Source organism: Poecilia latipinna, unplaced genomic scaffold (genome assembly GCF_001443285.1).
Source record: "Poecilia latipinna isolate Pla-1442-1.1 unplaced genomic scaffold, P_latipinna-1.0 Scaffold737, whole genome shotgun sequence".
Lineage (NCBI taxonomy): Eukaryota > Metazoa > Chordata > Actinopteri > Cyprinodontiformes > Poeciliidae > Poecilia > Poecilia latipinna.
Genome location: NW_015113353.1, coordinates 193,631 through 212,563, shown reverse-complemented (window position 1 = coordinate 212,563; position 18,933 = coordinate 193,631). Strand labels below are relative to the sequence as shown.

General features: G+C 41.6%; 1 protein-coding gene and 1 long non-coding RNA gene across 2 annotated transcripts; one reads left to right on the top strand and one right to left on the bottom strand.

Moving 5' to 3' along the window:
• Positions 1 to 5,297: 5,297 nt before the first annotated feature.
• On the top strand, positions 5,298 to 11,028 carry LOC106955461 (uncharacterized). The gene is made up of 6 exons (XM_015045663.1): positions 5,298 to 5,519; positions 7,438 to 7,772; positions 7,871 to 7,946; positions 8,225 to 8,303; positions 9,504 to 9,687; positions 9,801 to 11,028. Exons 1-6 carry the CDS (start codon positions 5,474 to 5,476, stop codon positions 10,404 to 10,406), a joined length of 1,326 nt encoding a protein of 441 aa, XP_014901149.1. The 5' UTR covers positions 5,298 to 5,473; the 3' UTR covers positions 10,407 to 11,028.
• Positions 11,029 to 17,644: 6,616 nt separating this feature from the next.
• LOC106955464 (uncharacterized) lies at positions 17,645 to 18,221 on the bottom strand. Its single transcript, XR_001426580.1, has 2 exons — positions 17,798 to 18,221; positions 17,645 to 17,722 (listed from the first exon to the last, which is right to left on the bottom strand). It is a non-coding gene; the product is annotated as an uncharacterized LOC106955464 (long non-coding RNA).
• Positions 18,222 to 18,933: the final 712 nt, after the last annotated feature.

Here is an 18,933-nt window from a genome sequence, read left to right as displayed (position 1 = left end):
GAGGTCAGGGTTGGGGAAAGTTGTGGGAAAGTTTACGGCAGGGTTAGATTATTAAACGAAACAGAGTATTATTCACTCCCCAAAAATATTATATGGTTTAAAATAATATTAATGTATTTGAATTGCCCTGTTGGTGTTTACAGACGCTTTGCATCCACTCTAAGTTGATAACTATTTAAACCACTAGGTAGAGCTCTAATGAAATCTAAACCCCAGCAACCGCTGTCCGTCCTTCATCAGTACGAGAGGCCAATTTTCAACACTGCATATATTTTGTTTGTTGGTATCATTCCTGAAAAAGAAATCATTCTTTAAATAATAAAAATTCGTAGCTTATTTCTTTTAATATATATTTTATGTCTGATTTGCTATTGTCATATAACAGCTGCTGCATATGGATTTGATTACATAATTTTTCCAAGTGATTTTTTTTTTTTTTTTTTGCCAATTTGTGTTATAAAACTTTGCAAACATAAATGTATAAATAAATGGTGGCAGTGGCCAGTGTGAAAAATTAAAATAAAAATTAATTGAGAGCTAGTAATATAGTCAAATATAAATTGAGCTTTAATTTCGTCAGAATTACATACAGTTGCATCACTCTGGGTGTTATTTTAGGGGGGGTTTGATAATCCTGCTTTGAGAATGTTTCTTTTTTTTCTGTTATGCTTTAGATTCACACAGGGGCTTTTTTCCTCAATTGCTTAAAAATGTCAACATTTTCTTCAAATTGCTTATTAAATGTGAACACTAGGAGGAGCCCTTTACATGTGACAGAGAAATTGATGGGGGAAATATGTCCCAATGCGAATAATATAGTATATTGAGGTAATCCAATGTCCAAATCCTAGACCTTCAGCGCTTCACATAAATAATTTAACAACCCAGTTGTTCCACTGCAGGATGAATCAGAGTCTCCTAAACTAAACCCATTAAATCGAATTAACTAATAGTTTGTTTGGCTATTTTTTTTTCCGTCCTCTTTTTTCTTCGTCCAAAGAAAAGAAGGGGTTGACTTTCTATTGACGCTTCGGAGCCATCCAGCCGAGTGTGTTCTGATGCGAATGACATCACTCCGTGGAGTCGAGCATAGATTAAATACAAGTGCTGTAAAACAGCCACCGTGTGACGGTCCTCCTAAACGTGATGCGCCCCAGACAAATTATGCAACAGCGGTAACCTTCCCCGGCTTCCCATTGGTTACCGAGCGTTCCATCACGGCGCGTGGTTAAGACCAGTGCGCGTGCTGTTGGTTGTGTCTCCGCAGGGGGCGTGTCCTTTGGATCCATTCATAAATTCAGCAGCAGAGCATCTCCTCGTCATGTGAAAACCCCCGTTTCCCACTGCTGCACACATATTTGTCTGCAGATGTATGTTTGTGGTTTAGGCACAAAAAAAATGACTTGGAGTTTAGCTTTATTTCAACAAAGAATTCACTGGCATAAACCATGTTGTGACATGTTTTGGTCCAATATTGGACTTAAATGCAAGAAAGATAAGCCAACCAAAACTTAAATGATGCTGCGTTTAATGGAAAGAAAAGTCCAGAGATTACAGAGAACAAAAAACACAGAGACAGAAGCTCAGGAGAACCAGATATCATGACCAGACAGCAGAGGATCCACCAAAGACAGAAGCAGACTGGCTTTTAATGTGCAGAGTCTTGGGGGGAAACCCAATACATACGGCAATACCAGAACTGTAACTGAAACCTAAACAAACATCAATAAGCAAAATAAAACATTCATTCAAAATAAAAGATTAGCATAAACACAGAACACAGAACCTGGACCAAAGGAAACGCAAATGCAAAGATCATCAATTGGGGTGGACACAGCAGACATGTGGGAGAAAGCGCACTGATCAAAATAAACAAAATTGAACTTGTTGGTCTTTGTGCAAGATGCTCTGTGTGGCAGAAAACACTCTAAACACAGCATGTCCACCATGAAACATGATAGTGGGAACATGGAGATGTGGGGAACTTTTCTTCAGCAGAGAAACTCGTCAGAGTTGATTGAGATGTGGGTAGAGTTCAAAACCTGTAAAAGGCTGTAAAACCCTTTAAACTGGCGCGCATGTTCATCTTCTCACAGACAACAATAAACATACAGTCAGAGCCTCAAAGGAATGGTTTGGATCAGCAGGACTTGAGATCAGCAGTTCTCAAGTCCTACTGATTTGCACCTTTTGGATGCATTCCTGCACCTAAAAACCTGAATCAAATGAATAGCTAATTGACAGGCTTCTGCAAAACTTGCTTCCATGCCAAGGAGATAATTTAACCTTTTGACTCAGGTGCACTGGAGCAGGGATGCATGTAAAGGTTGCAAGACTGTGGCACTGCAGGGAAGGAGTTGCAGACCTCTGGTTTAAAACAAACCTATGTTTTACAATGGCTCAGTCAAAGTCTGGACCTGTATCCAGTTTAGAATTTGTGGAGGAAAAAAACTTGAAGGTTGAGTTTCTGTTCATGTAGTCTGCCTGAGCTGGAGTTTTTGTGCAAAGAGGAATGTTCAGAAGAATGGCAGCGTTCAGCCTCTCTGTACACATTGTGGAATGGTGGCCATATGCACTTTATGGTTGTAAATTTTTCAAGAGGCATGGAAATTTTTGCAAGAAACTGCAGATGGAGATGCAAAACTATGAAAACCAAACTTTAATTGTTAAAAAATCAACAAGAATTTTTTTTTTCAAAGTATTACGGAGAAATGTTATTGACAGTATTGAATATTTATACAAAATCTCCTTAGATTTAAAGGAGGAAAGAAAAAAACTGGTCTGCAGGTGCAGACTGAGGAAAACAAAGCTGCACTGAGTGGGTTTTTTCCACGCTGCTTTCAAATGGGACGTGTTTGCCTCTGACTCAGAAAAAAAAAAAAGAGCGGTGAGGGTAAAGAGGGGGCCTCGTTTACAGTTTAGTCATTATGTTGTGCTTGCGTCTTCCCAGAAGGAGATAAGATTTCTGCTGTTGTTGTCTACTCTCAAACACTCACACTTGTGCTTTTGACCTTCCACATTCCTTCGATACCTGATCTCTCAGTTCCTGTCAGTAGAAAGAAGGTAACATCTAGGTAACTGTCTTCCAGGTAAAGTTATTACGGAGATCATGTCAACATTAGTTAAGAAAAAAACTTGACCGAACTAAGATGATTGAACTATTTATTTAATTGAAACAGGTATTTTTCAATTTGCTCATCAAACTGAGTTGTTTCTAATTCCATAATGAACATCCAGAAAACTGTAACGTAATGTGCTTTACTTTGATTCCGCCTGCTGACAAATGCCTCATCCATAAGTTTAGGCTTGACATAATTGGATTTTCAAGATTGTCAATATCAGGGATTTTTTTTTAAAGGAGAAAATGACAGAGAGAAAGGGGGAAGCAGGTGGGGGATGGGAATTAGTTGGAAGGGAAGTGGAAGGATTGAAATGATGGGGGTGGTCTTTAGCAAACATAAACTCAAAGTAGGTTCAGGCAGTTCATGTATTGCAGGGGAATTCTGACAGCGGGAGGGGGATGGTAAGCTCTCTGAACCCGGTGCCTCTTCCATACATTCATCTAAGATCCCTTTCTTTTGGTTTCTGCAGCCAAAGGTTAATCTGTGTTTTGCTTTCCTGATCACAGAAGGCAGTCTGGGCAGTGTATAGCTGGGATAAGCGAAAAGCATAGCAAAACAAACAAGGCTACGCCCTGCTATGTATGCAATGTATATGGCTGGAGAGAGGCGGGTGGGAGGGTGGCGGTCGGTGAGTTCATGTGTAAGTTGTATGTATAGAGGGGGAGGGGCGGACTCCTCATCCTCCTGCAACATGAGGAGCAGCACGTAGGAAAATCCTGATAAAAGCATGCCAAACTACTGATGCATCATTCAGGCATTATGAAGTGAGAAACGACAAATGCATTAGATAATCTGAGGGGAGGACGTGTGTGGGTATATGTGTGTGTAAACAGGCTATGCATGCAAGTGCAATGCCTGTATGGAGAGGTGGTCACAGAGTTCACCCTGTTGTGAGCTAAAAGCGAAGGGGGAGGACACACTATGGCTGCTCATGGGTAACCTTGAAGAGTGACTATACATGTGTGATCCTATATACATCAACAGCAACAACACAGAAAAGAAGATTCAGGTTAAAAAAATGTTAAAAGAAAGTGTGAGGTGTTAAATAATAATAATTAAAAAAAAATTCTAAAGCATTAGGAAAACTACTTGTGTAAAACAGTATTCATAAGTAGTTTGGAGATTACTTCTAATTACAGTTATCAGAGATCAGAAAAGGTTGAAAATGTAACATTGTGTCCTGTTTTCAGAAAAATTGAACATAATAGGTGTAAACCCCATCAGAATCAAATGAACAGCTTATAATTGTTTACAATGCTCTTGAAGAATATTTGAAGACTTGTCAGAGAGTGGGGTTTTGAGTGTGCACACACAAGACAGTGAAAATTGAATCCTGCCTGAAATCAAAAATGGGTGTTATTGAAGTTGCCTAGAGACGGACTGTGCTCTCTTCTTCTTGCCACATGACTGTAATTACTATGTTTAAGAGTTGACGTGAGGCTCAATCTGTAAAAGAAACCTGTGCCAGCTTCAGATGTTATTTTTAATGTCAAAATTGTTTGAATTTTTAGAATTTTCGGTCCTCTTTTGGTTGGTTACTGGCTAAAAATATAAATAGATTAATGTTTTTATATAGCATGGATGGATGGATGGATGGATGGATGGATGGATGGATGGATGGATGGGTTGAATTTTTACAATTTGGGAGTTTTGAAATACAAATATTTTTCCATTTCCATACACAGAGGTGAAAAATCCTTAATCAAATTCCATGTTTCCAGACGGCGTGGGTTCCTTGTTTTCTTTTTCCTCAGTGAAATTTGTCTTAAATTAGATCCAACAGATTGAAGAAGGAAAAAAAAAACTGTTAATATATTCGTAAATTACACCGACGATTTACGACCCTAGTTGCATAAGTCCTCTTGTTTTTTCTATGTGTTTCTGTATTTTTGCTGTAATGGGCGGAGTCCTTTTAGGCCACATTGCGCTCCTCTGGCTCCGGCGCTGCGTGTTTACAACCGTTTGCTGTAGTAGAGCAACAGCAGCAGCGCTCAGACACCAAACACACCCGAGACACATGAGTGGGGCGTGTCCGTCATAAGGGTCAGAACCTCCGTCCAATCAACGCCCGGTAATCCTTTCACTGGCTGAGCGGCTCAGCCAATGGCGCGGGCCTCCAATCGGTACGTGAGCCAGTAGGAAGAGCGACTAGCGCAGGCACGTGGATCTACGCACACGTTGACGCTCGTAAACTGCCAAGAGAAGCAGCTAGTTGAGACAGAGATCGATGAGCAGACCGGGTGGTGTGCCTGCGTGTGTGTGTGTGTGCAAAGGATGGACTCGCTGATGCTGTTCCAGCCACTAACCGTGTACTGACGGATCTACCGAACCCAAACCAGAGGCGATATTTTATGTGTTGTTCACCGAGGCTCTTATTATTATCTCACTTTACTGGCGGTGAGTATTTAAATCGCTTTTCATCATCTGTTGTTAGCGTTTCCTGAAGTTGGCAGACTAGCCTAACGGAATTTCCTGCCCAGCTTTATCCTGTTTGTGCCGTTAAAACAATGACTTTTCCCATCCCCGACGCGATTCTCGCTAGTCTTGTATTATTTTTGAAAGCAATAGCAGCTTTTTTGACAACTTTGTGATAAGATGTCCATTGTGTGTTAGTATGTTGTAGTGGGCGTGATTACACATATAGACGGGCAGCCATCACCTGTCTCTCTACCTGAGCCCGCATGCACCATCCCAGCCCATCTCCATCCATCCCGCACAGGCTTCGCCACGGAACAAAATTATTTCTAGAACCCTTAGCAGAATCCTAATTCCACTTACATGAATCACTGAAATAAATTAGTGACTACTGGTCGCAGTTTTAGTGTGCTTAAAATGTAACCGAAGCACAAAAAAAGCAAGAGAAATTAAGAAGCTGCAGTAATTTTAAATTCATGACTGCTAAACTAGCTATGAAGCTAGGAATAATTCTTCAGTGTTTGCTTACGGTTATATCAGGACTTGTAAATCATAAATAGCCAATTGTTTAATATTTTAACATTTTATTGTGCTGTTCATAAACTAATTTGACTGTTAACATAGCTACCGAACTGAATATTTACTCCCTTATTATTACGACTAATGCAACAATTTGTTCTGCACTTTCATTGCTTTGTCAATTCTTTAAATGTAAACATTTTGTGGAGTTCTGTTTCAATTTACTAAAAAATCGATATGATTGTTAATTAATCTGTAGGTTTACACTACTTTCATCAGCTGCTGTGGATCCCAAATTATTTGCATATTTAAAATTGTCTTTTCATTTTTCTATTCATGAATCAAGAGTGAATTTAAAAGTTCTCCTCAGTAAAAATGTAAAGTTTTGGGATTGATATTCTATGTGGAATAAGCTGCTCTTGGGGGCCCCTCTTGGCCTCTAGGGGCCCTAAGTACCAGCTTCCTTTGCCTTGGACTAACTCTGTCACTGTTAAGTGATGCATTATTTGGATAATTCTTTTTATTATTATCTTTTTCAGGCAAAACATTTAATATTGATCTAAAAATATCCAGTTGGTTGAAAATTCACATTGTAGCTTAAATAGACAAAACTGTGAGCGTTTCTTTCCTCTCTCAGCCCTTGTGGGTGCAAAAATCTATCAGTCTCTCTGATAAGAGCTGGGGTGTTTATCTACCGAGTACATTCCTATTTCCCCACATACGCTGGTGGGATCAGAGACCAGAGGACGCTTGCAGATCGCTCAGACTGTGGGAGAAGGGCACGTCAATAGCCAGAGAGAATGAAAAATGCGAGCGGAAATATAGAGGCTGTGTGCATAACGAATAGGATGGGATGAGAGCTGCACGGCATGCAGAAACGCAGCCAGAGAGGAAAGAAGGTGGTTTGTGTGTCTCTAATCCTGCTGGGGAGGGGGGTGGGTGTGTGTGGAGTAGAGAAAAGCACGAGACTGAGGAGAGGAGGGGCTTCGGAGAGCAACCGGAGGCTGTGGTGGAGTGGGAGTGTGCCTATTCTGATTTCACCACTCCACGAGCTCCCATCCCCCCCCTCACATTTCCTACTCTCCTCCAGTCTCCTCAATGGGAGCCAGACATGTACCACCATTGTGTGCCTCCTGCATATACCCCCAGCCCCACTCTGCACCATGTTAAACTAGGACACTGGATAACCCACCATTTTGAGTTGTGGGAGTTGTATATTTAGGAAGAGGGATGTGGAAAATGGAGCACCGCCAAAACAGAAAACATGTTTGTTCTATGAATTTACTCTGCATTCCACTCAGCGTGTTGTTTTGTTTTGTTTCTCCTAAAAGCTAAATCTGACTTGTAGTAATCCAAATCCTTTGCTACTGTTTCCCCAAAGTGATGCAGTCTCAAGGAAGCACTTCCACCCAGCCCTCCTTCGATTCCCTGAGTTCCAGCGACAGCCTCGTGCTCAGCGACTCGGAACAGACGGAGGACGACACCGACGTCTTTTTGACGGACAGCTCTTCCTCCGTCACCATCGGCGAAGTGGCATCCAAAAAGGAGCTGGGATCGAGGAGCCCCAGGTCGCAATGGGCGTACGGCGGCTTCTCGGGCAAGGAAGAGGCGTACAGGTCGCAGAATGACGGCAAGGGGACAAACTTCGGCATGCTCGACGCAGATGTGGCGAGCCAGAGACCCAAATCAGAGGGAGATCTGCTGTTTGCTCAGAAGGTAAAGGAGGAGAGGAGAGGCATGACATGGCAGTGTTTGTACAGGGGGGGGATTCTTCTGAGACTGTAATCTGTCTGCTCTGTCTTATTCTCTGCCAGTGTGCTGAGCTGCAGGGTTTTGTCAGGCCGCTTCTCGAGTTGCTGAATGGGCTGAAGAGCGGCCGATTCGATCACGGTAAGCATTCCTAAGTCACTGCCTCCTCCTGCAAGCCTGGTGTAGGTACATACAGGCTGTGAGGACTTCGCTACCTGAGACTGAGGAGTTTTCCTCTGTACTCGAGCGTGCATTGATACGGCACGATGTGCAACTAGCACGACACGACAGCCTCGCTCCTTACATATGACCTCTGCGGGTGTTTGAGTGAAAGTGGTGCCTGAGGTGGAGGCTGTGTGTGTTCTCATGTGTCCGCTCACTGTAAATCATGACAGGTGGATTATGTATTTGATTGACAGGTTTAAGCAGTTTCCAGCAGAGCGTCGCCATGGATCGCATCCAGAGGATTGTCGGGGTTTTGCAGAGACCAGACTGTGGGTAAGGAGTCATCCACACTGCCTTCCTGTTCACACACGCTATTTATAGAGGGCTTTGCAAAAATACTCACATTTTGTCACCTTAAAACCACAAAGTTTGATTTATTTATAAGAACTTTGAGATAGATTAGCATGAATCGAGTCATTACTCCATAAAGTGGAAGGACAATTATGCTTAGTTTTTATTTATACTTGCCCCAGAGCATCAAATTGTCTTCATAAATAGTCTTGTAAATAAATAGTCAATCTATGTGTAATACAATTTCGGTGTAAATCCAGCTGTTCTGTGAAGATCTCAGAGGTTTGTTGGATATAATAATAATGAAAAAAGAGCAAATCAAGTTGGAGGAGCAGCAGAGATCCACTGCTCAGGTGGAAGAATCTACTGGCAGAAAAATTATTAGTTTTGGATTGAATAAACGTGGGCTTCACGGAAAAGTGGCACAAAGAAAACCATTCCTGTTTTCACTTTGCCACACATTGTGAAGAAGACATAGCAAACTTGTTAAAAAAAGATAATTTGGTCAGATGAGATGAGAACTGAACTTTCTATTGGAGCAACGTACAGCCAGAATCACAATGGAGCGGTTTAGATTCATCGGTTTCTTAGAAATGGCCTAGTCAGACATAAATAGAGTTCGTAATCTGTGGCAGTACTTGATGATTGCTGTCAAAGACGTGTTCCTTCCCATCTGACTGGCCAGGAGCTGTTTTGCAAAGCAGAACTCGCAAAACCTTCAGTATCTATCTGAGCAAACTGTGAGTCATCCAGAGAGGCCAAATACAGATGCATGCCAGATTTTTATTTGTAGCAAAATTCAGTAAACCATCTCTCTCTTTCCTGGAAATTTACAGTTCTGCACTACTTTGTGTTGGTGCATGTCTTAAAGTCCTTTTGGAGTAAAGCATTGAAGCTTTTAATTGTAATGTGATAAAATGTGTAAAATTTAAGGGACATTAATGTTTTTTCTGTGCAGAGCCCTTTATCTGACATCTAGTTCCATAAATGTCAGGATTATCAAACCGTTCAGAAGCTCTCCGAGGTGGTTTTCAGTTTCAACTCTCTGCCTGCTGCATGTTTAACTGAGCGCTCCTAGAAGTAGATTCACAGCATCCATAGGGAGTACCGGGCAACACTAGATGCTTGGTGATGATTTTTCCAACGTTTTCTGACTTTTTTTTTTATCTCTCTGTATTTTAGGGAGAAGTACCTGAACACTTTGCTCCAGGTGGAGGTGATGCTAAAGCTCTGGTTTCCCCACATCTCCGCTCAGCCTGTGTCTTCGTCCTCCAGCTTCTCCACTTCCCCTACTCACTCCCTCCAGGACACCTCCAGCTCCACTCCGCTGCACAAACATCGGGATCAGCTGCATATCCCCGTCAAGGTGAGAATGCGTGCATTTCATCAGCCTGCTTGCGCAAATAAGCCCCTCCCCCTCCGGCGGCCGCGCCGCTGAGAGTTAATATTCATTTGCTTGCTCTCCTGCTCATTTTCCAGAAGCGCAGACTCAGCTGGACAGACACCGACTCCCCCACGCCCTCCCCTGTACCTATCAAGTGCCGTCGTACCGATGGCGAGGAGAGGAGGAAGAAGCACACTCAAGACGAAAGGGATCAGTCTGCTCTGTCTCCACTGCTGGCTTCTGACGCAAACCCGAGTTTGCCAGATGTGGTCTGCAGCAGCCAGCTAAACAGCGGCGCAAAGGGAAATGACAGCGAGGGCGAGGAGCTGGACGAGCGCTCCAAGTACAAGGCGGCCCAGAGCTCCGAGCCGAGGCTGACGTGGGTGCACGTCGCTCCCATCCCGTCCCCCCGAAAAACGTGCATCTCGCACGAGGCCATAAAGACGGAAGGTGTCGGCGAAATGGTTCTCGGAGCAGGGAGCAGGGGCAGTCCAGCTATGCAAGACTGCTCCATCTCATCCACCACCCCCTCCAAGAACCCGAAAAATCAGAAGAAACCGACACAGTGCCAAAGCCAGCCCGTTGCTGCCGGACAACAAGGTGAGACGGAGAGCACTGGGACATGTCAAGGTCAAAACCAGCCCTCTCTTGTCCCGCTGAAGCCTCTGGCTCGGGTATGCCCCTCCACCGTGGAGACCTGACACGCAGAGAGAGCAAAGAGCCAGCAGCCTCGCTCTCCTTGAACCACCTGAGGCATAAAGCTGCTGCTGCAACACAAAGAAAGGGATGAAAGCGTCGTTTATGAATGCGTCTCAACAGGAGAATAGCAGTCAGTGGAGACGGATATAAGCGATAAATTGCTGTGGCTAAATTTGAAGGGACGGGGAAATTTTTGAAGTGAAGTTCTGATCAAGCATCATAAGCACTACATGTCTTATCTGGGTTTCGTTTAGTTTAAATCTAAATAGTTGGTCTAAAAGCAGACTCGTGCTGATGTCACAGTGGTTTATTGCAGCACTACCTAATCAATATTTAAACTGTTTTTGTGGTTATTTACCCAGAAAATTGTGATAATTTACATAACAATTGGAACTTGGAGGCAGCGTGTCACACATGGTCTTCCTTTGTGAAACGCATACTGACAACACAACGTGTGACGCACGTGTCAAACTCGAGGCCCAGGGGCCAAATGTGGCCCACCGTAGCTTTTTATGTGGCCCCCTAGACTCCAATTTACATCAATATGTCTCTCCAGTTTTTCAACAAATCTGCAAAACTCACTTAAAATTTACACAAAATGCACAGATTTCCACATTTTACTCTGATTTTTACTGTTTTTTTGTTTTGTTTTTTCTCAAAATTGGCCCAAAACATTGAGTTTAACCTTCCTTGTTGTCAAGTTATGGTCAATACGACAATTAATAAAAAGTCACATCTAACGTCATACATTAGCACAAAAATCACAAAAATTCCTTGCAAATATTTGTAAAATTAGCTCCACAAAATGATTTTGATTGCAAAAAGAACACAAAGGCATCCAAGAAATCCTGGATGGACTGACCAGTGTGGAAAGATGTTCAACGTTGTGTAATTTTAAGAAACACTTGCTGAATGCTGGAACAAACAGCTATTTATTGATATTTTAACAGTTGAATTGGTTTTATCAATACATTCCGGCACCACCGGCCCTTTAAGAACATTCAGATTTTTGATGTGGCCCAAAAGGAAAGTGAGTTTGACACCTCTGGTGTAAAGTGTTCCTGGTTGGAGTAACTATGTGGTATGAAAAAGGTTTAAGTGAATGGCAGTATACTTTTACGCCTATTTTAGTAGGAAAAATGCTTCCCTTCTTCAATTCCCACATGGAGTTTCAGACAGGAAGATCACTGGCGGCGGAGCGCCTCCCACCTCCATCGCCTCTATGAGTAATCATTAGATTTTGTGTAAATAACCAACAAATCCAAATGACAAAAGGCTCACAAAATGGCGTGTAAATACCCGGCTATGGTGTTTTTGAGACTGGACTTGTTTTACAACTGTAGAAGTCCAGGCCCAACTATCCCAAATTTATACTAGATCAAGATTTAATGAGAGTTATCCACCGATAGTAAGATAACGTTTAACAGAAGCTCACTTAAAAATATCCAAACTATCCCTTTTAACTGTTTTATATATATATATATATATATATATATATATATATATATATGCACACAATATGGAATATAATGTGTTTCAGATATATATGGGGAAAAAACTATTGATAAAATAATATTCTTAATTTCATATTAATCCAAACATGCACTAAAAGAGGTTATAATTAAAAAACTAGAATACACCTAAAGATCAGGAATACAGGCGTGAAGACTGTCGACGGAGACTGGAACGAGTTTCAGGAAGCAATTAAGAGAATAACTTCATAGCATGAAAGCAATCAATATATTCAGAGATAGCTGTTTTCGCACAACTTTAACTTAAACTTGAAACTTTACAAACTTTGGAGTCTGATGTCAGTATTTAAAATAAAACCCTAGAATGCTATGATTCCAATCAGAGCATTTAACAGAGTGAGCTAATTGTGTTATGACAGGAAGCCCTGTTTGATTTTTACAACTAACTGTAGATAGGACAGGAGAAAAATAAGAGTGACGTGAGTAAGGCCAAGTGCTGTGGCTTTTACGGTGAAAAATACAGAACTGACTAATTAATATGCTGTATATGTGGTGTGTTGGAGTCGGCGAAGATGGCGGAAAACAAACATCTAACATCCCATGAATGTATTCCAAAATGTTTGAACTCTGCACATCCAGAGGAGCGACGCCGTAGCAACGACACGTCTCGCTGTGAATCGGGCACCGCCGCCCGGAGTCTGTCTGCAAACCGACTGGCGATCAGGGTCAAGAAAGACTTTTTTTCTTCTTTCTTCTTCTTTTTTTTTTTAATGACCAGCCTGAGAAAATCAAACAGGAAAATCAGCAACCACTCAGACATAAGACTCTAGTTCTGCTGTTAATTTATTCACATTTCAATCAGACACTGCAGCTATTTATTATTGTTTGTATTTATTTATTGGGCAGCTGATTATCGCCTGCTGTGCATTCGCACAGTTTGGCCCACAGTTTCCTTTTCGAGGGTTTGATACTTTTGACATGTCATGTGTTTTTTACTACTATCACGAGGAGAAAAAAGGAGGCAGATAAAATATTTCGACTGGACTGATGGACTACTGTGCCTTTTTGCCAATGTGTTTGAAAAAGATCTCGGTGCTTTCAGTGCATTTTGATTGTTTGCATTTCACAAAACCAATAACACATTCAATCAAGGACAGCCAACATGTAGTCTGTACTTTTTAAAAATGCACCAATGCATCCAAACCAACAGCGTCCAGATCCGATATCCTGATATCTGCTTGTCCTCACTGCCCACATCTTGAGCTGATATGGTGTGTGGATGTGTTCAGGTAATTTGGTGAGAAACCAGTAGTGTAAAAACAAAAACAAGTGTTTATTTGATTTCTTTTATTGTCTTCAAGAACAAAAATATTTCTAGTAAGGTACGCAATTCTGTGACTATCCATCACCGTGACAGTAGGAGGCGCTGTCTTAGCTGTAGGCTAACATTTTTCACAAATGGCAATGGACAAAAACATAGAAAATTAACACCTTTGTTTTATTATTTGGATGAGGATTTTAAGAAATTATATAATATTTCATTTTCTGTTAAAAACGCTCATCCCTGCCATTTATGGGCAATGGTGTCACAAAGATGCTTTCACATATTGGTGTTTGGAAAACTTTTTGAATTTCTTTTTGCCATTGGTTTTGTTTTTATAAATAAAAAAAAATAGTTTCTGGCAAGGGTTCCACAAAAAAAAAGGAGTTGTATTTCCCTTTTTTTAGTTTGTATTTTATCTTGAAATCAGATAGCCACTTCTTTTTGTTGTTGTATTTTAGTACTAATTTGTGATTGAAGAAATCTGGTTTTAAGGCTTCCACAGACCGAATATGCACACTGTCAGCAGTGGCTATAATTTTTGTTGTGTATGATTGAGCGTAATCTTTATTTAACACTGTTTTTGGACTCTCATTAGCGGCGGAGCTAATTGAACTGCTGGTGCTCTTAAAAAATAAAAAAAAATATATATATAAATTAGTTAGAAAAATCTTTATTTGTACTAGATGCTTCATAGGACCCCCTTATTTATAAAAAAAAAAATAAGCTAACATTCATATAAATATTAAGCTATATCATTGTGATTGAATCAACATATAAATATTGAAATTATTTGTAATTTTTGTTTTAGTAATTAATTCACTAATTTTGTACCGAGGGAGGTGACACCTCTAAAAACACCCACGTGTAAACACAGACTCCCCCCGGCTGCCATCATGTTACCGCCCATGTTTTTGGAGCAACGAGCACACAAACCCTCCGTCACAGATCCAGACTCTGGATCAGAGCCTACAGGCGGGGGGGTTGTCTTCCACCTCACTCTTGTTTACTGTTGAAGTATGACAGAGAAACCAATTGCACTTATTTGTTAACCTGCTTTTTTTTTTTTGGCTTTCTTGAGTGTATGTATTTTTTTATACTGTTGCATCCACTGCTGATTGGTCAGGAATAACAATGTTTTGTTTATTTTAGCTGCCTTTCTCTCATTACACGCTGACTGTAAACGCGTCCCTTCCCCCATTCGGCTGCACTGCTCTGCCCTTGCCATCTCTGCTACATCCCCCTCAATCCTGTTAGTACCTTTCTCTCAAACGAACCTATTTCTTTCTTTCACTTCATCTTTTTCTGATTTTATCCTCCCGACTACTTTTTTTTTTTCCCCCCAGCAATGACACAAGACAGAAATCTTTTAATAAATGACACATTTTTGAAAGTGAAGATGCATTCTGGATTTTTTATTTTTTTTCCCCCCCTGTGTTTTCTATGACAGAACAAAAGTTATATTTTCTTTCTTTATTTGCTGTTTGGCTTCGTTCACGACGATGCCGTGATATGAGTCGGACTTGACGTGTTTTGAAAGGCAGCTCTCACTAAACAGATGTGACTCAGTGGGGTGCAGATTTAGAGACTGTACATTTTGAAGTGCGTGTGAGCTTGCGGGGTGGGGGGTTGAAGGGAAGAGAAGGAAGGAGGGTGTATGGTGCGAGACTACTGACTCTAATCTGACTGAAAGTAGTAGGGGGCTGGCTGATCCTCCAACCAGCTGCTACTGCAGAGCCCGAACATTACTGCCGTGTATTTGTGTGCACATTTAGGTTAGGAAATCCTAATTAGTAATAACCTCCTAGAAATAGAAGAAGAGTCTGGCATTGGGGGTGGGGGGGGTCTCAAGTGCATCCTGTGGTGTCATGAATGAAAAGGGGGGGGGGTAGATTCACTTGATCTGAATATTTAAGGGGTTGGGAGTCAAAAGTAGATCTGATATATTACTTACAGTCATTATCAAAATTTGCACAAGTTTTTTGAGTATAAAAAAATGTACTTTTCCACATTTTATCAAGTATTCATGTGAAAATATATTACATGAGTTCACATTTCTTATTAATTATATTCGATATGATTAACCTGAGAGGAGGTTCAGTTGTACTAAAAGGGTTTTGTTGACTTTTGCTCATTTACATAATTTAGCTAAAGCCATAGTTCTCAAAAAGGCTACGAAGAAAAATAAAATTTATAAAGTTAACAATAAAGGTAAAGCTGATAAGAAATTTCTTTAAAAATCAATGAAAATATGAGATGGGAACTGATCAGAGAGTCTGCTAAGACACTGAAATAATCTCTGAAGAAGCTGCAGAAAATTCTGGCTAGCACTGGAGCTGCTGGATGTGTCACTAAATCACTAAATAAAGAAACTGCTATGGTCTGACGAATCCACCTTGAACTTTGGGACGCAACTCCCAAAAGATAAGTTTATCGCAAATCCAACACATCGACAAAAGAACATTGAACCCAAAGAGAAATATGGTGGAAGCAGAATCATGGGCAAGGATTCATTTTTTTTAAGTGGAACCAGAGTTTCTGTAAAGGTGGGTGAAATCAGGAAGTCAGGATCCAAATACAGATCAGTTTTTAAGGCCTCAGCTAGAAAGGATAATTATTTATCAGCTTCACATCAAGGTAAATCATACACAACAATTGACTTCACATTTTAGTCACCAAAAGAAATTAAATGTTGCAAATGGTAAAATGAGAGTCTGACAGAAAAGGTGTGACCTGACAGACTTTGAGAAACTGCCACACGCAGACAAATAAAAAGTAGCAGCCAACATAAGAAGAAAAGTTAGTGTTTGACCACTAATACCTTTGATTTTAGTACACAATTGCTACACAGGCAATTTTGTTGGGAAAAATAATTACAATGAGAAATTTTCATCAGTAAATAGATTTACACAAATGATATAATTTGTAAAAAGGTTTTTATGTGACATGTTGCTCCTAAAATGCTTCTAAATGTGGACTAATTCAGAGAATCTATAATGACTGGAGAAATTTTGAACTTGACATTTTCAGAACGCCTTACATGTTCATTATTTCAATGATATTTAATTAACATTCAGTAAAATATGAAGAAACATTTGGAAAAATTATGATTTATCTCATAAAAGCCATTAAAAAAACAGTGAAACATTGTAATTTCCTCTTTATGCTGGAGTGTTGCATGGTTGATTTTAGGAGGTTTGGCTCTTAGGTCAAGCAGGATGAAACCAGCAGTAGGGCATACACGACATTCATGCACGTAAACATACAAGCACCACGCATCACACTCGGCTCAGGCGTGCACTGCTTCCTGACACAGTGACTGGCTAATTTCACGATGGGCCTGTCTCTGACACACTCACTGTGCCGCGCCTCCTCTCCCTCTCTCTCAGCCCCCCCTTGTATCCATGCAGTTTTTAGCAGAGGAGCAATTGCCCTGCTTCTCCCCAACACAAGCAACACACCCCCTTTTTCTTCTCCGAAGCATGGAAACCAGGGGGCAAGAAGACGGGGATGTGCTGGGGGTCAGTCAAGGACACCGACGTTGCTGCAGCTTAATTAAAACAACAACGGCTTTTTGTTGTGTTTTTGAAGCTTAAAATGAAAACTAACTCACCTTGAGCAAGCTGCGTTGTATTAATTTTTCCATTTTTTTTTTTAAATTCCTTTGTATGAGTAAGCAACAAGACTAAACAGGAACTGGTTAAACACCATTAATGCTCTTAGTAGTTTTCACTTCTTTGAGTATCCAACAAGCATGTGTGGGATTATTTGAGCATGTGTGTTCGGGCATCAATAGGATTTCACATAATGAACTTACTGCATCTCTTATCCGCTGTTGAGGAGGTTTTATTTGTGGGTCTGCGTCCCGTTGTTGAGGTGAACAAGTTGAGGGTGTCTGCGGCCGCGCTTGCTGCGAACGTGAGGATGTTTATTGACACAATAAGGTGCTTAATCATTTATCCCAAACTCCCCTCCCTTCATAAGTCAGTCACTGTGCTCTGATAAAACCCTCTGAGCTAAAGGCACACAGTGATTTTGCAGGAAAACACACACACACACACACAAGCTCTTACTCACCCTAAGCCCACAGGGGAGTTTTGGTCCAGACTTGTCACAAAACAGCCTCGACGCACATTTAAAGTGCACAGTGGCGAACCCTGAAATGGAAATCAGAGGCCACCTCCAAGTCATTTCTGCCCTTCCGGAGACCCCGTCGCTGACAGAGCTCACCGTGTTGAAGGGAGCGCTTTCACCCGCCATCTGTAGCCCTCCATCACCGTGACGCCACCTATTTGGTAAAGACGGCGACGTTGGGGCCTCACTTTCAAGGACTCGCGTGTTGACATTGTGTGAGATATTTGGGACATGGAAGAGCTAAAAGGTAACAACTGTCATAGTGGGTCCTAGTGAACGCACCCACATGCAAGAACACAACCAGTTGAGCGAATCACAATAATAAAGTTTATTAAATAAAGAGAAGTGGTGGGGAGATCTGGATACGGGGTTGGAACTGCAAGGTCATCAACTGTTAAATGAGAGGACAGATGTGAATAGCAGTCGGTGGCAGAAGGATAATGCAGAGATAGTCGGTGAATCTTACTTGGATAAGGGGTGGAATGGGTTTGATTGTTGCCTGAGGTTGCGACGGAGGACTGAGGTCCAGAGCTCGCTAATCCGGCGAGCGGAGCACGTTGGAGGACGGGCAGGTAAGAGCGGCTGTAGCGGACGGTTGGCAAACGGAGAGCTCGATTCATCCAGGGGCGAGGGTACTGGCTTCCAACAGGTACTACCTGAGGCGTCAGAGGGAGTAACTGTTCCTCGGGAGGCTGACCGGAGCGGAGATCACTCGGAGACTTGTATCCACAGGCTACACGCTGGGAGACGGCTGAAAACCATTCTAGGTTAACACTCAGGCACCGGAGTGTTTGCCAGCCGCAGCATAAATACTCCACTTCAGCCCTCTTCAAATTAGCCACAGGTGCGTCAACAGGGTCTGCCACCGCATGTTCCAGGGGCTAAGCCCATCGCGGACCTCTGGTGGATGGTGAGGAAACAGCAGGCAACAAAACAAAACCCAACCCCAAGATTACAAAAAAAAAACAAAACAAAACACTGATCCCAACAACAACATCCTCATCGGTTTCTTGAGGACGGGATGTTTTCGTGCTCATGGTTGATGACGCTGCGTCGCACGACAGGGGAGCAAGCCGGACGCACTGATGTCATAAAATGCACAAGGTGCATGTAAATAGCGTTAGGAATGATTTCAATAAAAGCTAGACCGTGTTAGTGAATGATTTGGGTGGAAACGCTCCAGCCAAGGTGTGGAGTTCAGACAGCAAAGTCCCCTGCGACTGAATCATCCGAGCTGATTTACAACCCCTGTCACTTCTAATGGAGTAAAACTGGGCCAGTATGAAGGAATTATTCTGAAAACCTTTATACCAGATGAGAAACATTCTCAACAAAGTCTCACACACACACATTGGACTAGATATAAGAACAGATAGGTATTATGGTTATAAATCCAGGTCATCAGATCTGACCTTTGAACCACAAGATCTACTCTTTTCCAACGATATCCTTGATGGACTTTTCAGATCAGCTGAAACAATCTCTGATCCAAACGGTTCTTTGAGTCCCCAATGAATCAAGGTTGTTTTGACTCTGACATGTTACACTGTAAAACATTTGAAGGTGGTGCTGCCTTGAAAATGTGATTCAAGTCAACAAGAA